Source organism: Oryctolagus cuniculus, chromosome 1 (assembly GCF_964237555.1).
Source record: "Oryctolagus cuniculus chromosome 1, mOryCun1.1, whole genome shotgun sequence".
Classification (NCBI taxonomy): Eukaryota; Metazoa; Chordata; class Mammalia; order Lagomorpha; family Leporidae; genus Oryctolagus; species Oryctolagus cuniculus.
Genome location: NC_091432.1, coordinates 200,731,757 through 200,748,360, shown reverse-complemented (window position 1 = coordinate 200,748,360; position 16,604 = coordinate 200,731,757). Strand labels below are relative to the sequence as shown.

Sequence of the window (16,604 nt, the reverse complement as noted above, 5' to 3'; positions counted from 1 at the left end):
AAAGGAGGAGAGAGACGGCATGCACCGGGAACATCTATGGGGAACATCTAAGGGAACCCGTGCAGCCCCCGAGAGAACCGGCCGGCGGTGTGCCGCTCCCCTGCGGAAGTGGGGAATGCGGCCAGGGGGAACTGCCCTTCCACGGAGGTGGAAGGGATAGTAGCCAACCCGGGAAGAACCAGCAGCAAACCCGGGGAGGGCCGAGCAGACAGAAAGAACAGCGCAGGGTCCTGTGTCGTTCCTCCACGAAGAGGGGGAGCGACATAATGGTGCCGTGACTCGGATATGAAGCCTAGGCAGGGTTTAGTGTCGTTCCCCCATGAAGACGGGGAGCGACACCAGTCCCTCTGCTCTGTGGGTGAGGAAGCTAAGATCAACAGGGGCTCAAGGCTGCCCAGCTGGCACTTGAACCCCAGTGACGGTGGAGAGGAGACTTCTGGGCCAGCCCAGGCTGTCACCCAGGCTGCCTCCTGCACCTTAGCGGGCCCTCCATGGCGCCACCCCGGGGGGCGGCTTCAGAGACCCTGCCTCACTGCCTCTGTCACTTCCCACTCCCCCACTCCCCCACTCCCCTGGTATGGCATCCGCGTGCCCTCTTGGCTGCCAGCAGATGCCTTGACCCCAGCCCCCTGCCCTCGCCCCAGGGCACACCCAGTGTAGTCTCGGGTCTTGAGAGACTGGCAAGGAGGGATCCAGTGGCAGCCCGGCTTCCTGTCTTTGGCAAGGCAGGCGTGGGGCGGCAGGACGGGACTCTAGCAACCCCCAGAGGGCTTGTGGGGCACTTTGCACCAAGTTTCTGCCAAGGAACCCGGACATGAGGGGCACAGGACCTCCCAGCCTGGAGTTTGCAACTGGGGAGGACACAGGGAGGCCGGGCAGGTCCTGCTGGGCAGGGGGCACCCAGGGAGGCTGGCAGGGGCCCAGCCGCAGCTCTGGTGCCGGTGACAATGCCAAGCCTGCCAGCGGAAGTGGGCCCAGAGCCTGGCGCTGTGGAGATGCTCTGGACACCTGGCCTGATGGCCCGGAAGCCACCCTCCACCCTCCCCGCCTCCAGCAAGCGTCATTTGTTTACCAAGCTCCGGCTTTGCAAGAGCCGCTGACCCCTGTCACTCACAGGGGGTGTGTCAGGAGCCACCCAAGGTGGACTTCACTGTGGGTCTGGAAGGAGGAAGGGACCGGAAGAGGAGATGTGTGAGGGGAGAGGAGAACGGGTGCAGAACACGCACTGACTGGAGCCCGGGAGGGGGACTTCCTGCTGCAGGGCCTCAGCGAGTTCTCAGAGGCTTGGAGCTGGGTGCGCTGGTGACGTTCTCGGGGCTGTATTCTAGAGCCATTCGGGAGCTGGGGGGTCCCGTGGGTGTCATCAAGGGTGGACGCAGCTTCTGCCCCCACGAGCCACCTGTAACAATGCCAACTGAGCTGGCACAGCCCAAGAAGCTGCAGGGGGCCTGCTGGGAGGGCCGGGGGATGGGCAGCCTGGGAGCAGGCCTCCCGACGGGCTCCAGGGTGACCCTCTTCAAGGTGCAGAGGGAGATCCACAGGCTCTGCAGGTAGAGAGCCCTGGGTTCAGATCCTGACTGCACCCCTCAGCAGCCGTGTGCTGCTAGGCGAGTCATTGCCTGGAAATCAGGGCGTGCAGGCACGAAGGGGGCCTTGGCAGCGAAGCCCCACGCACGGCACTGGCACACAGCACTGGCACACAGCACGTGACCAGGAGCTGGTGGTCTCTGCCCCTCGGCCTTTCCAGAGGCGACGGAGCCCCGGGACGAGGCCGGTTTGTCCCCGCTGTGCTCTGACTTTTGTGGACTTTCTCCCCTCTTCACGCGTCTGTGAAGTCAAGCCAGCAGTCGCATCGGGGACCCTGCTTTGAAGTCGGGGGGTCCCAGGATCCGGCCACAGAGCCTGGCTGCGGTCTGAGGTGGTGGGAAGGCTCCGCTCGCTGCCCACAGGGCCCGGACTGTTGCAGGAGCCAGCCTCCCGCCCCTCAGACTGCTGCATGCCGCCCGGAGCCCCGGCTCTGTGCCTTCTGTGCCGTCTGCACCCAGCGCAGGACGGGTGGGTGTCGGGGGGGCCGAGCAGAGCTGGCGGTGCTGCGGGTGCGTCTCAGCTAGGTGAGTTTTCCTCTCTGCCCTCGCTGATTTATATAGCGAGGGGGAGAGTTTTCAAACAGAGGCCCGTCTGGGCCCAGCGGGCAGCCGCGTGATTAATCTTAGTTTGCTGCTGCTGACAGCCAGGAGCAAGAAGTAATAACACAGGACGGGGCGGGGAGGGGGCCCACCGAGCAGAGGCTGCTCGCCCTGCGTTCACCGTGGGGACCCAGACGTCACTTCCTGTGCCGTCCAGGCACCCCCTGTTGCTTGCTGAGGCCCCGAACCCTTGGCCCCGTGGAGATTGGCCACTCCGTGTGTGAGCTGGCCAGGCAGTCCCTGCAAAGGCCGCGCTGAGGCCCTGCGTGCCGCTGTCGTGTTCCACACGCAGCCCTGGAGGGAGTGACCCACCCTCCTAGGGGCAAACCTCCCCAGGAGCTCCCGGCCTGCCCAGCTTGCAGCGGTTGGAAGGGCGCTGGGTTCCTGGTCTTGCCTCGCTGAGCTGCCAGGTGGCTGTGAGGGCTGGAGGCAGAGCAGGCATGCGGGTGAGGGCAGGCCAGGTGGCACATCAGCAGGCCTGCAAAGGCAGGAAGCTGGAGTCAAGAGCTGGAGCCAGGACTGGAAGCAGGCACTCGAGCGAGGAGGTTACCGGCTGAACCCGCGTTCACGGCCAGGCTCAGCACCCGCCCTGACCTTTGTCTTCATGTTCACATGATGACGGTCATTGAGAAAGGGCTGGGATCTTGGCCTGGCCTGATGCCACCCCCTCTTTTGTTTTTCTGGCTTTGTGTGACCTCTGTGTATGGAAACCACGTCCACTTCTTCTCCAGTGAGGTCGTAGAAGCCTCGCCAAGGCCCAGGCAGGTGTGGCCCCGGGCCCCGGGCTGGGCTTTCTGAGTAGGACATGAGGCCACGAGCCCAAGGCTGCGAGCTCTGTGAGCCCCACAAGGCGCGTGTCCTCTTCTCCCGCTTTCCAGGTAAACCCACTCGGGACTTGGCAGATTTGTAACATCGATGTCAGAGCTCACGGCGCTCCCCGTGCCCCCGCAGTTCCAGTGCTGAAGGTGTGGAAGTCCTGTGTGGCGCACGCTCGCTCTCTCTTTTTCCCTCTCTCCCTCTCCCCACCCCCTTGGCTCACACTCTGCCCTCTGCTGGGGTGGGGGCTGCTCCCTTCCTGGGGCTTAGCCCCTGACACCTGCCGTTCTCCGCTCAGCTCCCCAGCAGGCGGCCCCCGCCACATTCAGCAAGACTTTTGCTTCTTTCTCTCTAAGATGATTTCACCCAAGAGGAGCCCCGGAACCACTGAGCTTCGGCCAAGCCAGCTTCTTAGCAGTGCTCTCATTGCAACCTCACTCTTGGGGGCTGCTTTTGAAAACCCATGTGCTGCTGAGTGCCCCCGACTCTCAGCTCTCCATGCTGGGCTCCTGCTGTGCCCCAGGCCTTCAGCTGCACAAGGAGCGGAAGATATGGGCCACTCTACGCTCAGGAGACCAGGAGCCAGGGAGGAAGCAAGTCTGACTGAGGAGGCATCTTGGAGGGCTTCCTGGAGGAGGTAGCATTTGCGGAGGGCCTTCCTTGGAGATTGGATAAGATTTTTGAGAGGAAAAAGCAAGGGGTGTAATTTATTGAGGAAGCAACAGCAGGGGTCAAGGATGTTCAGGTTTGGAGCTCGGTTGGCCGCCTCTGCAGTGGCCCCTCTCCCCCAGCCTCTGAGTTTTCTCTTCTGCAAAGTGTCACTCAGTTTGAAACTGGAGTGCACGAACTCAGAGCCCCTGCTCCCTAAATTCCCCTCTGGCACTGCAGCTGTGACCATGACCCTCAGGGTCAGAGGCGGACACTACTGGGAGTCTCACTGGCACCCTGGGCGGCTGAGGATGTCTTCTGCTCCCCCCACCCCCAGAGAGCCTGGCACTTAGCGGGTGCTTGAGAAAGATAATGACAGCGTCCCAAACGAGCCACGATTGGAAGCAAATTATAAAGTTCAGCCTGGAACTGCTTATCACAGACAAATACGCATTTGAGTGGAAAAAAATACAGAAAGACCTTGCTGGTCCAAGGTTCTGATTGACAGCTGCCTGGGAGCGCGGAGTGACAGGGGACTTTTGTCATCGTTTTGCTTGTGTGTTCTAGATTTCCTCCAGCAAATCTCCTTTAAAGTATTTCTTGGCTTTTTGTTTTTTAAAAAATTATTTGGAAGGTAGAGACAGAGATCTTCCAGTCTTTGGTTCACTCCCCAGATGGCCGCAGCAGCCGGAGCTGGGCCAGGCAGAACCAGGAGCTTCATCCGGGTCTCCGTGTGGGTGCACGCAGGGGCCCGAGCTCTTGCAGCAGATTTCATCCGGGTCTCCACGTGGGTGCACGCAGGGGCAATGAAGTGGAGCTCCAGCGTGGGGTGCCTGTGTCGGAGGCAGCGGCTTCACCCGTCACAGCCGCGACGTCAGCCTGTTTTTGTCTTTGTTTTGTGTGTCAGTGAAGCAGAGCGGGCAATTCATTGGCTGTGGAGGTAGGAGACCGGGCTTTGCCCTCGATTCTGTCGTGAGCTTTTCTCTGTGGCTCCCCTGTACCCCCAGTTGTCTGGGGGAGGTCAGTGCACCATACAGCCCTGTGGCAAGAGGCTGCACTGCCTGCAGCCAGAATCCCTGGTTCAGATCTCAGTCCTGCCTCTTACCCCCCGGGCAGCCTCAGTTTCTACATCTGTATAATGGGAGTAGTAGTTGTGCTACCTCCCTGGATCCTTGTGACCATAACTGAGGCCACCAGGATGCGCCGTGTGAACCCGGGAGTCGTCGTCTGGCCTCTTCAGCTCCTCACAGCCCTCCCACTTGGCCCTCAAGGACGGGGCTCAGAGAGGCGCAGGGCTCCCCCGGGCCACCCCCCAGCCTCGTGTTTTCTGCAGCTCCCTGCCACCCCCGCCTGCCAGGGAGCCAGCCAGTCTCCCAGTGTTCCCGCCTGACACTGCAGCGGGTGTCCCAGCGCGGGTGAGCACACCTCCGGCTGCGGGCCCAGGTGCCTGGTGTTAGAAATCAGTGGGAGCGGGCTCCCGCAGGGTGGCCCTGAGACAGGGAGAACAATGCGGGTGAGCTCTGACCCGAAGGCGAGCTGACCGTGCAACACAAGGCAGCAAAGGCAGAGCGGCGTGACCCCATTGTGAGCTCAGGGCTTCCTGCCAGGGAAAAAAACCTTCATTTTACTGGCCTGAGTTGTTCACTGTGTGAAGAAGCCGAAGCGGACTCCTCTCCTCTCGTGGGAGTTGCGCTCTCAGAGTCCAGTTGCACACAGCACCTGTAATTACTGTGGCCCAGCCCTAGCCGAATAGCGAAAGGAAGGCAGAGGTCCATTTTATTTGGGGAGCCCCAGGCCGCAGGCTGGGCTCTGAGGGTGTCCTTGACCCTGCGGGCAGAGGCTGTCGCACCGCTGCCACCTGAGTGGGGGACGAGAGCGCTCCCCAGCCCCAGTCGTGGTTCTCAGTCTTCCGAGCGAGGCCGGCGCCAGCGGGCTTTTGCTGCTTCGTGTTCTCGGGCGCCTGCCTGCTCTGGGCTGGGCCCGGAGCTGAGTGACGTCTACGCCTGCTGCCTCTGGCGTGTCAAGGAGGTGGTGTCCTCTGGGACTTGGGAGGAAGAGGGAAAGAGTGGGGTCAGCAGCAGCCAAGGCCGCCTGCGGGGGCCATCCGCAAGCTGCACAAGGAGGAACTTCCCAGGGAGGGAGGTCGTCTCTGTGGAGAGTGAGCTCCCCGGAGCTGGGAGTAAGCAACACAGGCTGAACGCTGAGCACTGGGGCCGTGACCCAGGAGGGAGACGTGGGTTCCAGAGTGGCGGGGCCTGCAGGTCTGATGAGGCTCAGGCTCCCTGAGGGCACGGCAGGGCGCATGGAAGAACTTGTGGGGGAGGGAATCGCACTCTCCTCTCCCAGCCCCAGGCTCTGGGGTCTGTAACGAAGGCGGGCTTCTGTCCAGGCGGCGGACGCAGCAGGGACTCGAACCGGTGCCCATATGGGATGCCAGCACTGCAGGCGGCGGCTTTACCCACTGCACCACAGCGCCGGCCCCGGAATTTGCAATCTTTAAAGATCCCTCTGGATCCGGACTGTGGTTGGATGCGAAGCTTTGTGGGCAGCTGTGCCAGTGCCTACCCTGGGGTAAGGGTTAGTCAGGGCCAGTGCTCATGGGGGCTGAGCCCAGGAGCAGGTGCTCCCGGTCCTGGAGTGAGAAGTGCAGGGGAAGGCAGAGGTCGCCGTGTCACTGTCCTGCCCATCACTGCAGGCTCGCAGCCGACAGGGACTACTGGTGGTGCCCGCGGCGGATGGCACGGGGCAGGGAGTGAGGGCATCCTGACCTCCACTCCCTGCCGGATGGCAGCAAACCTCTGCTCCCCTCCAGGCTCCAGTGTCGTCTGCAGAACAAGGACAAGGCAGCAAAGGGTCTCAAAGTCCCCGGTGGTGCCTGCTGTCCCTGTCGATGCAATGCAGTGCACACAGTCAGCACTTAATAAATGCCAGAGACCATCTGTGACCGTGTGTTTCTGTGGAGAAGCCTCAGTTCCTCACTGCTGCCCTGTACGCACGTGGCTCCCGTGTGCAGCCATGCTTCGAGATGGCGTGGATGGGGACATAGCCCTCTGCGTGGAAAGCAGCCCTGCCCAGCGCCACTCAGCGGCAGAGCTGGGGCCGGCACCCAGGCTCCCTGCTTGGCTGGACAGGCAGCCCTGCCTAGCCGTGTCTGGCTTCTGGGCTACCTAAGTAGCCATGAGCAGCAGGCTAGACAGGCAGACAGACAGACATACTCGGGGCTCAGCCCAGACAGCATGGAGCCAGATGGGCAGAGACCTACTTTGGTGTCTCCTGCCCAGCGAGGTGGAAACCAGGCCCCCGGGGAGCCCCCCAAGCCTTGAGTCCTGTATGTAAGTCGGTGTTGTCAGAAAGGGCCCTGCTCTCTTGATCCGAAAAATTAAAAACCCATCCTGAGCTGAAATCTGCTGCCAGCGCCGTTTCATGCCCCGCTGCCTGGGACACTGCCCTGGAGTGAGGCTCCTGTGACGTCCCGGCCGTCCCACCTCCGAGCTGGGCCTGCTCACCGCCATCCGCCTCAGACCTCAAGCCAGCCTTAGGGGTGGGCCAGGAGAGTCGGACGCTCAGGCCCAGGGTGGGGGTGCCCTGCCCAGGGGCCCCCCCGTCTCCCTCTCCAGCCCTATTTGCCTGCAGAAACCCTCACGTCCCTCAGCCCCTGCTCTGGAGCCCCCTCCAGAGGCTGCTTGTTCCCTCCAGTCTGGTGGGCGGAGGTGGCCCGGGCAGTTGTGAGCCTTAGACAAGGAGCAGGAGGGCCTAAACCTTCGTGACGTGTCCCCACTTCCCGTGGAGCGGCTGTGAGAGCAGACTCCGCTGCTACTTCCTCTTCACCGGCCACTGTGAGTGCCCGGAGCTGGGTGGTCCCTGTTGTGGGGGCGGGGCAGCATCCCTGGCCTCTCACGGGATGCCAGAAGCACCCACACCCCTAGCCCCTGCCAGGTAACCCCAGGGGCAGGGGGAAATGCAGAGGGGCCCGTGCAGACCCATCGTCCTAGGCAGAGCGTGGGTGGCCAGGGGTTGACCTCGGAAGCAAGGGAGCTCCCTGGGGCCAAGCGGTGGTGGCCGCGCTGTTGGCACAGACGTGGGGAGCCCACATGGCCAGTGCTGTACCCACACCGAGGGAGCTACCGGCCCCTGCTCCCCACACACCCTGGTGTGGCCCTCACTGGCTTAAGGACTTCAGCACCAAAGAGACGCCCCCCGCCTTGTCCAGATGGGGACGCCGAGGCCCAGGGAGAGAGAATTGAGCCCGTGCCCGCCACAGTCCAGGTCTTGGGTTCATTCCGATCACCAGTGCCAGCGCCACCTGTCCCAGACACACAGGCCTTCACTTCCCTAGGAAAGCCCTCAATTAGAGCTAAGAAAAGAAAAAGGGGCAAAAGCCCTAAGACCCTGTGTCCCCACCCCGTGGCTCTGCCCCTCCCTGCCATTTCCAGGCCAAGTCTGAGGACCGATGGGGACACTGACCAAGGGAGCTGACCCTCGTGCTTACACCACTCTGGGGACGGGAGGCACGCTCTCTCCACGGGGGTCCTCACCTCAACAGCTCTGTTGGGGCTACTGCCGCGTTGCAAAAAGGCACCTCGGCCTCACGTGTTCCCGGGGAAGCACCTGCCTGCTCCCCTTCTGCCCGCAGAAGGCTTCTTGTCGGGTTTTTGGAAGGCCTCGCCCTGAGCCTCCAGTCCGGAGCTCGGGCAGAGCCCCTGCAGGCACCTCAGGAGGGCTGGGCGCTGCTGACGGCTTCGCGGCAGGTCTGGTTACTCGGTTGTAAATCAAGCTGTCTGGCCTGCAGCGGCGGCCTGTGGACCACACGCTCAGTGCCGGGCGCCTCCCTGAGGTGGTGGGCAGGGTGCAGGGGCACTGGCCTCTGCAGGCTGCCCCGCACCCCCCACCACCCTGCACAGTTGGAGAGCTCAAGGCCTGGGGCTGTGCTTCTCTCTCTGGGCCTCTATTTTCTCATCTGCACAATGGTATCTCACCTGCCGGCCCAGCCACATCAGAGGCAGCTGGCTCTGGGCAGCAGGATCTGCCTGGGCTTTGGCTGGACCAGAGACATGAACCATTTAAATATTTGCCTTAAAAGTGCGGCTGGGCGGTCACAGCTCCAGCACAGGCAGGGTGACATCTGCAGACCGTGATCCAGGCCCAGGCTCTGGCTGTCTGTGCCTCTAGGATCTTGCACTTCCCCTAGAGCCCTGGGGTCCTGTCTCTGCAGGCGAGGTTCGCCCCCTCTTCACTTCAGGAGGATCTAGGTTTGGGAAGGGCCTTGTCTCACGTTTGTTAGGCCTGGGCAGAGGGCACTGGCCAGCTCAGGGGCCCCAGGGAAAGTGGTGCCTGACCCGTGCCTCCCCACCGCCTCCCTCATCTGAGAGCCATGTGCCGTGGTACCCAGCCGGTGGGGAGGCATTCTGGAGGGCCCCCACGGTCCCACCCATGCTGAGCCCCCTCTGCTCGTCCTCGCTGTCTCTCCCTGGGGCCCATGCTGCCCACAGAAAGGAGCCACTGTGTGTCTGACCTCGGGGACGCCGCTTCTACCTTGGTGGAGCCACACCGGGGGCTTAGGTGGAGCAGGCACCACCCACCCACAGGAACCGACAGCCTAGAAGGGACAGTGTGTGGGGCCTTGTTTTTCCTGGCTCTGGGTGGAGAGAGGGAGGGAGATGGGGCTGTGTGCCAGGGTCCCCAACACGAGGATCTCTTGAGATAGTGGTGAGAGCCTACTTCCTGGCATGGTCCCTGCCTGGAGGTCTGCATTCTGTACTGGCAATGAGGAGCCATGGGTGGGGTCAGGGCCACGAGAGAGAGCAGTCCCGGTCCCCTTTCAGGCTCACGTGGAGCAGAGAGCCTGTGCGTGCAGCTTCCTGTAACTGGGTCCTCCGTGCTATTCCCAGAGGACAATTCCTTTCCTTCGCCCGCATAAATATTATATGCAAGTGTTTTTTTTTTAAGTCATTTCATCATGAAAAGAAGCGATTTAACATAACTATTACCACGATTCTTCATGAAATATGCATCGAGCAATTAGGTCTAAAAGCGAGAGGTGAGGCCGCGTGCCCTGCTCGGGGCCGGCAGCTGTGGGCTGAGTGATGTTTTATTAAAGCCATGATTATGAGGCGAGGTGGGGTCTGTCTGATAATCCTGGTGAGGGGGAGGAGCTTTTTGTGATGATAATGAGACTTGTCAGGTCACCGCCAGGGAGACGCCCCTCCTGGTGACATTGCTCTCAGGATGTCCTATCAAAGGAGACACGGGGCTGACACAGGAGCTCCCCAGGGGACCGGTGCTGCCTCACACAGCCTTAAAGAGGCTGAGAGCAGGCGCAGCCCTGGGCCCAGGCCCCTGGCCCTGAACACAGCACCGGATTCTGGCTGCACCTGCAGCCCCCTGCCTGCCCCTTGCTGTGTGAGTGGCACGGGGTGGTGCGTTCTCTGGCCTCCAGCTCCCCCAGGGCACTCAAGGACATGGAAGGAGATGATCCCCAGCCTGCTTCCAGCCCCAAGGCCGTTCTGTTGAGAGCAGCCCTGGCCCTGCTGTGCGCACTCCTTAGCTTCTCTTTACCCCCAGAAATCCTTATTTCTTCCTTTTTTTAAAAAAAAATAAAATATTGGGGCTGGTGCTGTGGCATAGCCGGTAAAGCCGCAGCCTGCAGTGCCAGCATCCCACGTGGGTACCAGTTCAAATACCGGCTAGTCCATTTCCAGTCCAGCTCTCTGCTATGGCCTGGGAAAGCAGAAGATGGTCCAAGTCCTTGGGCCCCTGCGCCTGCATGGGAGACCTGGAAGAAACTCCTGGCTCCTGGCTCCTGGCTTTGGATTGGCTCAGCTCCAGCCTTTGCGGCCATTTGGGAAATGACTCAGCGGATGGAAGATCTCTCTTTCTCTCTCTTTCTCTCTCTCTCTGCCTCTGCCTCTCTATAACTCTGCCCTTCAAATAAATAAAACCTTACAAAAATTATTTATTATTTATCTGAAAGGAATAGATGCAAGCGAAGGGCAGAGAGAGAGAGAGAGAATCTTCCATCTGCTGGTTCATTCCTCAAATAGCCCTAACGGCCAGGGCTGGGCTAGGCTGAAACCAGGAGACCAGAGCTGCTTCCAGGTCTCCCACATGGGTGCAGGCACCCAAGCACTTGGGCCGTTCTCTGCTGCTTTCCCAGGCACATTAGCAAGGAGCTGGATTGGAAATAGGGCAGCCAGATCTAGAACCATTTGGGATTCCGGCATCTCAAGCAGAAGCTTAACCTGCTGCACCCTAGCACGCGGGCGACTCGGGCGGCATTGAAGAGGTGTGTCTCCCTTAGCTGACAGCGGCCCCGCCTCCCTGTCTGCCAGCAGTTCAGACAGACGACACAGAAGGGTTTTTAATTATTATTATTACTTGAAAGACGGGTCTTCCATCCACTGGCCCATTTCCCCAGATGCCTGCAAGAGCATGAACCAGGAGCTCAAAATTCCATCCAGGGCTCCCATGATGATGGCAGGGACACAAATACTTGAGCCGTCACCTGCAGAGCTGTGGCATCAGTCCCAGCCCCACCCACTACTGCCACCTCCATCTTCCACGGCCTCTACTCTGCTCCCTGAGCTGTCCGTCTGTGAGGGTCAGAGCCCAGTGTTCTGACACCTCAGGCATCGCCCCTGGGTGCCTGTGGAGGTCACACCCTGCTGCCTGCCCAGTGTCCCTCACGCCTATAGCCCTGCGCCCTGGCCTGCACCTGCCCACACCCCCGCTCCAGGCACAGCTCGGCACAGCCTCTAGGAGCACAGAGTTTTGCTTTGCTTTGCTTTGCTTTTTAAGACTGATTGATTGGAAAGGCAGAGTTAGATTTCTTCCATCCGCTAGTTCACTCCCCAGATGGCTACAACTGGGGCTGGGCAGAGCAAAGCCAGGAGCCACAAACTCCATCCTGGTCTCCCATGTGGGGTGCAGAGGCCCAAATACTTGGACCATCTCCCACCGCACGTTAGCAAGGAGCTGGATTGGAAGTGGAACTGGAAGTGGCACCCTGTGGGATGCCAGCGTCACGGGTGGCAGCTTTACCCGCCACGCCACAGCACAGGGCTTTTCAACTCTCCCCACGGTATTCGCAGCCACGCCGTCTCAACACGGCATGGGGCAGTCACAGCCCCTTGCCGGCTGGCGCAGATCGGTGGCCCCTCCACGTGGCAGGCGGATGAGTGCTCGCTCCCGTGGGGTTTTATGTTCCTCATTTAACACGTGCACGGCTCCCTCTGCAGCGGCCTGAGCTGGCGCCTGGCGCTTCTCAGACGAGGCGAGGCGAGGCGAGGCAATCCTCCAATGCGCTGACCCTTCACTGGGGAGCAGAGCTTGCCAGAGGCTCTGTAATTAGAACATTGCCAGCCTTAAAAAATCTTGATTTCAATTTCAATTCTTTACAGGAATTATTCTCTCTTGAAGCCGTAATTGCTCTCCGAACGATTTCCTTTAAGCCAGGGGTGACATCTCTAAATACATTATTATGAGCAGATGCATTGCTCAGTGCCGGTGCCGGCACTTCATTAGGCATTTGTTCTGCCCATCGGAAAGTGGTCCTGGGGCCCACATTAAGGTATTAATAGAGCAGACACTTGAGGCCTGCACCTGCTAGAAGAAACGCGCGTTTGGGTCCCTCGGTGTGAGGGTGGGGGTGACAGAAGTGACAGGAGTTGGAGGGCAGCAGGCTGCAAACCTTCCGTGGCCTCATGGGGCAGCCCCAGAGCTCAAGGCAGGAGGTGAGGGGCAGCCCCAGCTCTCTAGCAAACTCTCAGGGAACCTCCCTCAGTGCCACAGCAGCCACAGGTGTGGCGGCCATGGCACAGTCAGGTCCCGGGAGGCCAGGAGTGGCTGAGTGGGAGAGGGGAAGGCAGGCGGATGGAGCTGCGAGGTGGGAGTGCTCTGCTGGGGCTGTGCCCACACTGGTGGGCAGGAGGACCCAGCCGGCTCGGGGGCAGTGACTGGGCCTTGCGACTCCGTGGCTCGCTCCGGGGAACTGGGAGGATTACGAGGTAATTGCAGTTCAGAAAGTCAAGAGCAGGTGGCCGTGCAGGTGTCCTGGAGCAGTCCGACGGGAGCAGACTGCCCGCAGGGGCATGGAGGCACCGGGCAGAGGGAAGGGGCGGCGAACGTCGCTCTGCGTTCTGCTGCTCTGACGGAATCCCTGAGGCTGGAAGCTTCACAAATAGGTTCATTTAGTGCAGCGTCGAGGCGGAAGGCTCAGGATCCAGCCTCCGGTGCAAGCAGGGCGGGGGCGGGGGCGGGCCAGGTCACAGGCCACAGTGGAAGCGAGCAGGTTAGGGGAGTCTGTCTCCGGTCAGCCTGCTCTCCCGGGAGCTCCACAAGGGAGGCAGCTGCATCTGGGCATCAGTGACCTGGTGACCTCCCCTTAGAGGCTGCACTGACCCGGGAGGAGGGTCTGGGGCAGGCAGAGAAAGAGCGCATGTGCCATTGGCTGAAACTCATCACGTGGCTGGCTGGATGCAAGGGAGGCTGGGAAATGTAGTCCCTGGCTGGGTGGCCCCTCCCCAGTGACCAGGCTGAACTGTGGAGGGCGGAGCAGTTTGCCCCCCCATCCCTGCCACTCGGTTTCCTCATCTCTAAACAGGGGGATGGGGACATGAACGGCCGCACCTGCCAGGCAGGACGTAACAGGAGAGGCTGACGTGCTTTCCGCTGAGGAAGCCCCCAGAAGCTCTTGGTGCGGGAAGTGGAACCTGCAGCTGTGGTCGCTGCTGGTTCCTGGTCGGGTGCACTCCCGGGTGCAGCCGCTCTGGGGCCAGGGTTCTGGCTGGGACTGGTGCAGCTCCCAGCGGCTTCGTGGCTGCATCCAGGGTGTCCTGCACCTCAACAGGAGTTGCCAGGGGGGTGGTTCTCGGGGAACGAGTGTGACACAGGACACATCCTGCTCAGGGCAACGTGAGCAGCTCTGACCGAGTGGCTGAGCGGGCCCTCCCCCGAGTGGGCCTCTTGCTCTGCAGATCCCAATGACCTCTGTGTTTTGTCCACAGGAGCAACCAGGGTTTTATGCACATGAAACTGGCCAAAACCAAAGAGAAATACGTCCTGGGGCAGAACAGCCCCCCATTCGACAGTGTCCCGGAAGTCATCCACTACTACACCACCAGGAAGCTGCCCATCAAAGGCGCCGAGCACCTGTCCCTCCTGTACCCGGTGGCCGTGCGGACCCTGTGAGCAGCCCAGCCCGGCTCTGAGCCAGCGGCCTGGCCGCCGTTGTCCCGTGTGTGTTGTGTGCACGGCACTAGCACACCACTGCGTGTCCCTCGAATGCCCGAGAGGGCCTGGATGAAGCTGAGGGACAGAGGCCACCCCAGCCCCCAACCGATCCCCTCCTTGAGTTTCTGTGAATTAAAATATTTGCAAATCCAAAGAGATGCCTTCCAGGATGAACAAAGGCAGAGCTGCCCGGAGGGGCGGGGCGCGAGCTCCCGGGCGCATCTCTTTGTTCACCAGCTGTCAGGGTTCACACCTGTGTGTGAGGCCAAGTTTTCCCACCGGTGCTAGGAGCCAAATGCTGGCGCTCTGAGAGCCCAGGAGGCCCGGGGCTCCCGCCCCACCCTGGCGCGTGCGTGTGTGCTGTGTGTGTGTGTGTGTGCGCGTGTGTGTGAGAGAGCATGGGCACACACGGATGAGTGAAGCCCACGGATCCACTCGTAGTCACTCAGTGTAATCATTAGATCGTCAAGCTATCGTGTGCAGTCCAAAAGAGGCCTCAATTATTTATGAATAGGGTGTGTAAATAAAATAGTCATTTAATATATATTCTTAATCCCTTTTTTTAATGTGCCAGAGAGGGCCTCTTGCCTGCTGGGTTCATTCCCAGAGCAAGGGCTGTCTGCTCTGTGCTTGCCGGTGTGAGCAGCCCCCAGGCGGGCATGGGGGTGGGGCATTCCTTGGCCCCGCCCCCAAAGAGTCCTCATGCAGACCCTGCCCCCAGGCCTGCGCTGGCTGTGGCTGGCATCCAGCAACCAGGGTTTGCCTGCAGCCAGTGAGTCTGCAGAGGGCTCTTCTCCCGTCGTCCCGCAGTCACACAGAGAGGGAAAGTAACTTGCCCTCAGTCACACAGCTTGTGAGCAGCAGATCAGACTCCACGGCCAGTGCTCTTCCCCCAGCTCTGCGAGGCCTGGCAGCCAGTTACCCTGCTTTGGGGCGGGGCAGGGGCAGCACCCCAGCCTTGCCGGGGACACGGAGCCTGATCTGGTGTCCGCCTGCTTACACACAGAAAGGTGACCTTGACAGCACTAGAGGTTCTTCCCGCACATGGGGGAAGCCCCCCCCCCCCCCGCGGCTGCGAGGTTGCTACCACTCAGCTCCCGGTCTTCCCCGCCCACCTGGTACTGTGGAGGGGTGGCTGCCGCCCACTGAACCCAGTGCGAGGGCTCCAGCGTGGGCACGGGGCCAGTGCCATCGCCCAGCACACATCCTCCCACCCCCCGGCTGATCCGCGTGGACTGGAGTCTGGGGGCCCACGAGTGGTGGGTGTGGGAAGGGCCTCAGCTCGGACCGGCTGCCGTCTTCAGAGGTGATTCCGGCTCGCTGCCGAGGTGCGGACACAGAGCCCCGCAAAGGGGAAGAACTCGCCGAGGCCGCCCGTGGACTTGGGGCAGAGCAGGACTAAAAGCCGTGCCCACTGGGGGACAGCCTGGATCTCCGCGGTCTGCGGCCGAAGCCGTTTCCTGGGCGATTTGCCATTCATCCGATCCTGTTTCCTGTGGCCTGAGGCCGTCTCCAGAGATGCTGACCTTGACCCTGTGCCTGTTTTGCATTTTCCAAAGCATCCTTCCGGTCAAGGGAGGGAGGAGCGTGGTTGTGGGGGGCGGTTTGCACCTGTCTAATGGAGGAGGCCTGGGAAGTGCAGAGCTTGGCCACATGGGGAGGGGGCGGGGGGGTGCCATGAGGCTTCACCCTGGCAGGTTCCTGAGGGCTGGAGCTGTGTGTGCAGCCGCTCTGCCCCCTGGGGGGAATCCTGAGACCCTCTGTGCCCGGCCTCTGCCGTCCCTGGACGTTCCCGGGAAGGCCCACCCGCCCTCGGGGACCAGGCGGGCAGAGGAGCCAGCTTACAGGATGGGAGCTGCCAAAGGCATTTGCCCTTCGTTCCGCGAACCTCTCCCTCTTCTTCCTCTGATTGTGGCCGCTTCCTGTGAGCGTGTGTGCGTGTTTTCTTGGACAGCCCCACAATCGAAACCGCTTTGGCCTCTCAGGGGCATACTCACTCGGGTTACGGCCCTGGGCTGGGGGGTTCTGTGGCCTTTTTATTTATTTATTTTGTCATCTGCGGCCAGTGCCCTGGGGGAAGCAGCTGCCCGGCACCCAGGAGCCCCCGCAGCACTGCTGTCCCCCTGCACGGCTCCAGCCACGCACGGCCTCCCCGTCCGGGGCCCCGGAGCTGTGTCTGTCTCTGCCACACTGCTTTGCTCACCGCAGCGCCCACCTGGGAGTCCAGAGCCCTTTCCGCAGCCTCACGTGGCGTCTGCAGACAGAAGGCGGCCTTGTGTGGGAGAGGGGCTCTCCTGGAGAGGCTCCCGGGACAGCCCAGGAGGAAAAAGAGGAGGCTCGGGCCTCTGGGAAGGCCGGAGCTGCACAGACCCCTGATGCAGCTTCCAGCCAGCAGGTGGAGGGAGCCCCGGCAGCCTCGGCGGCAAACCCAGCGCCAGGGTGCGGAATGCCAAGTCCTACAAAGCTCCCCAGACCCGACCTCAGGAAGCAGCCGAGGCAGGGGCCGGGCTGGGTCAGGCCACCGTCCAGCAAATTGCTGCATCTGCCTCTTCCACCTGCCAGAGCCACCCCAGGGACCCCCGGCCTCCCCGCCCCCCTCGGCGAGGCCCCTTCCAGCCCCCTCCTGCCGAGACAGTGTCGTGTCAGCTTCCAGTTGTGTGTGCCCCCGTGTGTGATGACAGATACTTAATGTGTAGCTTGTAATACACACGTGTCTTGTGGACCGCA

At 61.5% G+C, this 16,604-nt stretch overlaps 1 protein-coding gene across 1 annotated transcript in view; it reads left to right on the top strand.

The window, feature by feature from the left end:
- SHB (SH2 domain containing adaptor protein B) overlaps window positions 1-16,604 on the top strand; it is a 125,123-nt gene extending 108,519 nt beyond the window's left edge. Inside the window, exon 6 of the mRNA XM_002707961.5 lies at window positions 13,652-16,604. Coding sequence (XP_002708007.3) covers window positions 13,652-13,835 — 184 coding nt within the window. The 3' untranslated portion in view covers window positions 13,836-16,604. The remainder of the gene's footprint in view (window positions 1-13,651) is intronic.